Source organism: Sinocyclocheilus rhinocerous, unplaced genomic scaffold (assembly GCF_001515625.1).
Source record: "Sinocyclocheilus rhinocerous isolate Xijiao unplaced genomic scaffold, SAMN03320098_v1.1 scaffold1694, whole genome shotgun sequence".
Classification (NCBI taxonomy): domain Eukaryota; kingdom Metazoa; phylum Chordata; class Actinopteri; order Cypriniformes; family Cyprinidae; genus Sinocyclocheilus; species Sinocyclocheilus rhinocerous.
The window spans coordinates 1046709-1052708 of NW_015626863.1; the positions used below are offsets into that span (position 1 = coordinate 1046709).

The following is a 6000-nucleotide window of genomic DNA, read 5'->3' on the forward strand; positions in this document are numbered from 1 at the left end:
CTTTAGGTGGTTTTTGATGTGAGACACAACAGGAGATGGACTTTTTCACCGGAGGAAGCGTTATTATGGATTATGGACTCGTATTTTTGGCCAGTTTTAAAAGCCTTAATGATACATTTGTTTCTTACAAACACACAAGTTTTCAGTTTACAAGATGTTAATTGATGGACTGGAGTGGTGTGGATTACTTGTGGATTATTGTGATGTTTTTATCAGCTGTTTGGACTCTCATTCTGATCTTTAACTGATATATTTAGAGAACAAGCTTTGGGAACATTTATTGGTTAATGCTTGCTGTATAATTTGTTATTTAAATGATTGACTGATTGATTGATTGATTGATTGATTGATTGATTGACTGATTTTAGGATGTACCACTAGTCTGTCTAACATGCTCGGCTCTGCCATTGGTGCCAGTATGAGCAGCAGTGGTATTCCTGGCAGCACTACGCTGGGTAACTGGCTGGCAGGGGCCGGGGCGACAGATCCCATCATGCCTGAACTGGACGGCAAGGTAAAGACCAGCGGCCTGGAAGATCTGCCCGCACGCAGAGAATCTGACAAAGGAGTGTCTGTGGAGGTCCGACTGGTAATGAACACACTAGTAACTAAATTTACTTCTCTTTCTGTTTTTTTTAAGTGTTTTGCTGCTTTAGTTTCAACAGTCATGGATATGTCGAAATAATAAAATGGTGATTTCCAAACCTGAAAGTTTTAAAAGTACTATAAATATAATCAAATAAATTTGACTTTTTCTTTTACATTAATATTACAATTTTAACATTTTAAAAGGTTTGAATCATTTTGCTAACTTCAGTCTTTTACTCTCTCCAAACTGTAAACACATGCATCACACCCCTGGTTAAGATTTATTTAAAGCTTGGGAACCTCTGTGCGATAACGCACGTGGGTGTGTGTCTTTAGGCTGCGGAGCGAGACTGGGAGGAAAAGAGAGCCAGTTTAACTCAGTTCAGCGCTCAAGACATCAATCGTCTGTTGGAGGAAACTCAGGCTGAGCTGATGAAGGCCATTCCAGATCTGGACTTCGCTGCCAAGCAGATCACCAAACCGGCCATACCGCCAAAACCCCAGCTGTCCTCCCTCCCAGCGCCCGGTTCAGCCTCCTCCACTCCTACCTTAACACCTGAACATCAGCCCAGCAAAACCCCACCAAAACCACCCAGCAAAGACGGCATCCCACGCAGGGGATCAGGTGAGTTAATATCATTACTGCAGCAAGAACTATAACAACTGCCTTATGATTTTGGCTATGTCTCATTATGATCTGACTGATCAATAGACAGATTAACAGGTTTATTGATCGATTGATTTGATTGATTGATCAGGGGAGTTGACTGTGCCACGGTATCGCACAGAGAAGCTGTCCAAGTCTCCGCCCCCTCCTCCTCCACGACGAAGTTTCCCATCAGGTCTTGGGCTCACGACCAACAGCAGTGGAGAAGTTATCACCATAAACAAGAGTGTGAAGGTAAACAATTTTCAAAAGTTAAAAGCGTTTTTGTAAAAAGCCTTATATCTTTTGAACATTAGGTGGCACTGTCTTTAAACTTTTCAGGCATGTTAAGGGCATGTTGTTGATTATGTGTACCAAATTTTGTGGCGATATATTAAAGCATTTAAAAAATATTACAGGTTGCGACAAATTTCAAAATTGCTGACAGGCAACATTCATCCGATCCTGGTAAAATTAGTATCAACGGATTCAGCATGACCCAAGGAATCTGTAGACACAAAGCTAATGATTTTCAGACATTTCAAAAGTTTTGAACAAAGATAGCTATTTTTTTGTATCTCATGACCTGTAGGTGGCACTGTTCCCAAATTTGGCATGTACACTCAGATCATGGTGCTAATGACGTGTGCCAAGTTTTGTTTCGATAGATCAAAGTTTTGCCAAGATATAACATCTATTCTACTTTATATATGCTAATTTTGGGTCAAAATCATTAGATTCAAATCAACATAACTTTTGAATACTGATCTCATGACCTGAAGGTGGCACTGTTTCCAAATTTGGCATGTACCCTCAGATCATGGTGCTAATTACGTGTGCCAAGTTTTGTTTCGATAGATCAAAGTTTTGCCAAGATATAACATCTATTCTACTTTATATATGCTAATTTTGGGTCAAAATCATTAGATTCACATCAACATAACTTTTGAATACTGATCTCATGACCTGAAGGTGGCACTGTTTCCAAATTTGGATTGACTGATTGATTGATTGATTGATTGATTGATTGATTGACTGATTTTAGGATGTACCACTAGTCTGTCTAACATGCTCGGCTCTGCCATTGGTGCCAGTATGAGCAGCAGTGGTATTCCTGGCAGCACTACGCTGGGTAACTGGCTGGCAGGGGCCGGGGCGACAGATCCCATCATGCCTGAACTGGACGGCAAGGTAAAGACCAGCGGCCTGGAAGATCTGCCCGCACGCAGAGAATCTGACAAAGGAGTGTCTGTGGAGGTCCGACTGGTAATGAACACACTAGTAACTAAATTTACTTCTCTTTCTGTTTTTTTTAAGTGTTTTGCTGCTTTAGTTTCAACAGTCATGGATATGTCGAAATAATAAAATGGTGATTTCCAAACCTGAAAGTTTTAAAAGTACTATAAATATAATCAAATAAATTTGACTTTTTCTTTTACATTAATATTACAATTTTAACATTTTAAAAGGTTTGAATCATTTTGCTAACTTCAGTCTTTTACTCTCTCCAAACTGTAAACACATGCATCACACCCCTGGTTAAGATTTATTTAAAGCTTGGGAACCTCTGTGCGATAACGCACGTGGGTGTGTGTCTTTAGGCTGCGGAGCGAGACTGGGAGGAAAAGAGAGCCAGTTTAACTCAGTTCAGCGCTCAAGACATCAATCGTCTGTTGGAGGAAACTCAGGCTGAGCTGATGAAGGCCATTCCAGATCTGGACTTCGCTGCCAAGCAGATCACCAAACCGGCCATACCGCCAAAACCCCAGCTGTCCTCCCTCCCAGCGCCCGGTTCAGCCTCCTCCACTCCTACCTTAACACCTGAACATCAGCCCAGCAAAACCCCACCAAAACCACCCAGCAAAGACGGCATCCCACGCAGGGGATCAGGTGAGTTAATATCATTACTGCAGCAAGAACTATAACAACTGCCTTATGATTTTGGCTATGTCTCATTATGATCTGACTGATCAATAGACAGATTAACAGGTTTATTGATCGATTGATTTGATTGATTGATCAGGGGAGTTGACTGTGCCACGGTATCGCACAGAGAAGCTGTCCAAGTCTCCGCCCCCTCCTCCTCCACGACGAAGTTTCCCATCAGGTCTTGGGCTCACGACCAACAGCAGTGGAGAAGTTATCACCATAAACAAGAGTGTGAAGGTAAACAATTTTCAAAAGTTAAAAGCGTTTTTGTAAAAAGCCTTATATCTTTTGAACATTAGGTGGCACTGTCTTTAAACTTTTCAGGCATGTTAAGGGCATGTTGTTGATTATGTGTACCAAATTTTGTGGCGATATATTAAAGCATTTAAAAAATATTACAGGTTGCGACAAATTTCAAAATTGCTGACAGGCAACATTCATCCGATCCTGGTAAAATTAGTATCAACGGATTCAGCATGACCCAAGGAATCTGTAGACACAAAGCTAATGATTTTCAGACATTTCAAAAGTTTTGAACAAAGATAGCTATTTTTTTGTATCTCATGACCTGTAGGTGGCACTGTTCCCAAATTTGGCATGTACACTCAGATCATGGTGCTAATGACGTGTGCCAAGTTTTGTTTCGATAGATCAAAGTTTTGCCAAGATATAACATCTATTCTACTTTATATATGCTAATTTTGGGTCAAAATCATTAGATTCAAATCAACATAACTTTTGAATACTGATCTCATGACCTGAAGGTGGCACTGTTTCCAAATTTGGCATGTACCCTCAGATCATGGTGCTAATTACGTGTGCCAAGTTTTGTTTCGATAGATCAAAGTTTTGCCAAGATATAACATCTATTCTACTTTATATATGCTAATTTTGGGTCAAAATCATTAGATTCACATCAACATAACTTTTGAATACTGATCTCATGACCTGAAGGTGGCGCTGTTTCCAAATTTGGCATGTACCCTCAGATCATAGTGCTAATGACATGTGCCAAGTTTTGTTTCGATAGATCAAAGTTTTGCCAAGATATAACATCTATTCTACTTTATATATGCTAATTTTGGGTCAAAATCATTAGATTCACATCAACATAACTTTTGAATACTGATCTCATGACCTGAAGGTGGCACTGTTTCCAAATTTGGCATGTACCCTCAGATCATGGTGCTGATGAAGTGTGCCAAGTTTTGTTTCAATAGATAAAAGTTTTGCCAAGATATAGCATCTATTCTACTTTATATAAATTTTGGGTCAAAATCATTAGATTCACATCATTATAACTTTTGAACACCGATCTCATAACCTGAAGGTGGCGCTGTTCCCAAATTGGGCATGTACACTTAGATCATGGTGCTGATGAAGTGTGCCAAGTTGTGTTTCGATAGATCAAAGTTTTGCCAAGATATAGCATCTATTCTGTATATTTTAATTTGGTCAAAAATCATTAGATTCACATCATCATCAACTTTTTAACACTGATCTCATGACCGGTAGGTGGCACTCTTCCTAAATTTGGCATGTGCCCTCAGATCATGGTACTGATGAAGTGTACAAAGTTTCGTTACAGTAGATCAAAGTTTTGCCAAGATATACATTATAATTTTGGGTCAATATCAATACTCACCTCATCATAACTTTTGAAAACTGATCGTCTGAGCCAGTTTTTTAATAATTGAACAAAATTTGAAGTATGAGTAGCATAGTAACAAATTCTAATGCTTTTGTTGTAATAATATGTACTTTGTACTTGATTAGCTGTTAACTGTTAAAGTTTTATTTCCTTTGCTGCAGCTGTTAATATTTCTTGTGCTTCATATCTTGCTGTGCCTGTAGATGTTTATTAGGTTGCTCTTTCATACATGTCTTATTTTTGTAGAAGTTGGAGAAGATAGAGAACAGAGAGGAGGTTGAAGTACCGATTCAATCCCAGACACCTCCCGTCAAACTGAGACGCCCATCGACTTCCGAAGGGCCCCGACCTTCATCCACACCTCCGGTCATCGCTGCTTCTGGGATGAAGGAAGATGAGGATGAAGATGAGAAGATAATGGCAGAGCTAGAGGTAAAAAGCTTACATACATCTGTCGGATGGATGAAATGGTGTTATTGTCACCGTTTCTTATGAGTACGTGTATGTGTACATATATGATGACACTGAGGTACAAAAACTCTTGATTGGTCTGTTATTCAGTAAATAGCCAAGAAATAATTTGTATTGCTTTTTGTCAAGACTTCAATACCACAGATTTGGGAATAATGTGTTGTTCATTTTCCTCCAAACTTTAACACGTCAATGCATTATTCCACACACACCAACACGACAGGCGTTTCAGAGAGCCCCAGTGAGACTGAGGGTCACTGCTGAGGTCACTCCTAACAGTGTTGACAGGGCAGGCCAGTGGATCAGCAACTCTCTGTGGAGAGAGGTAACGTGTTAACTGCTAGTCCTTCCTCTCAGGCCTTCCTATAACTTCTGCCATTGAGGTTTTTCCTGAACCTTACTAATGCACTCTGACACAAAACCTATTAATCTGTCATCTCTTCAAGTCTTTAACCAGCTCTGCTACTGCATGTTATTAGACAGCTTGAATGAGGTTTGGTTTTGAAACTTGGCTATAAAAAACACATTGGGAGCTAAATATGTTTTTCTAACCTTTTTAAGTGTTTCTTGACTTGTAATATTTGATATGTGAAAGTCTGTTTCCACCTAAGAGATTTTATAGTTTCTAAAAAATGGCAAATGTTTCTCTTATAATCTCTAATCTCTTATAATCTCTAATATAATATAATATAATATAATATAATAATAAAATGTT

The 6000-nt window shown here is 39.2% G+C and overlaps 1 protein-coding gene across 1 annotated transcript in view; it reads left to right on the forward strand.

Moving 5' to 3' along the window:
- LOC107718101 (SRC kinase signaling inhibitor 1-like) overlaps positions 1–6000 on the forward strand; it is a 45271-nt gene that overhangs the window by 27309 nt on the left and 11962 nt on the right. The window contains exons 16-24 of the mRNA XM_016525053.1: positions 369–589; positions 925–1213; positions 1347–1489; positions 1552–1576; positions 2280–2500; positions 2836–3124; positions 3258–3400; positions 5061–5246; positions 5509–5610. Coding sequence (XP_016380539.1) covers positions 369–589; positions 925–1213; positions 1347–1489; positions 1552–1576; positions 2280–2500; positions 2836–3124; positions 3258–3400; positions 5061–5246; positions 5509–5610 — 1619 coding nt within the window. The remainder of the gene's footprint in view (positions 1–368; positions 590–924; positions 1214–1346; positions 1490–1551; positions 1577–2279; positions 2501–2835; positions 3125–3257; positions 3401–5060; positions 5247–5508; positions 5611–6000) is intronic.